This window comes from Pterocles gutturalis, unplaced genomic scaffold, assembly GCF_000699245.1.
Source record: "Pterocles gutturalis isolate BGI_N339 unplaced genomic scaffold, ASM69924v1 scaffold45475, whole genome shotgun sequence".
NCBI classification, from domain to species: domain Eukaryota; kingdom Metazoa; phylum Chordata; class Aves; order Pterocliformes; family Pteroclidae; genus Pterocles; species Pterocles gutturalis.
In genome coordinates, this window is record NW_010142448.1 from 1,257 (window position 1) to 1,461 (window position 205).

Genomic DNA, 205 nt, shown 5'->3' on the forward strand with positions numbered 1-205 from the left:
TCTGTCCCCACAGAGGAGATGGCCACGTACTTGCGCTACGTGCGGCGGCTGGATTTCTTCGAGAAGCCAGACTATGACTACCTGCGGAAGCTCTTCACAGACTTGTTCGAGAGGAACGGTTACGTGTTCGACTACGAATACGACTGGGCAGGGAAACCGCTGGTGAGTGGAGAGGGAGCAGGGCTGGGCAAGGGTGCTGGGTGCC

General features: G+C 58.5%; 1 protein-coding gene across 1 annotated transcript in view; it reads left to right on the forward strand.

Moving 5' to 3' along the window:
* Positions 1 to 162, forward strand: part of LOC104469732 (casein kinase I) — a gene marked incomplete at both ends in the record, with an annotated part of 1,302 nt that extends 1,140 nt beyond the window's left edge. The window contains one exon of the mRNA XM_010084359.1: positions 9 to 162. Coding sequence (XP_010082661.1) covers positions 9 to 162 — 154 coding nt within the window. The remainder of the gene's footprint in view (positions 1 to 8) is intronic.
* Positions 163 to 205: the final 43 nt, after the last annotated feature.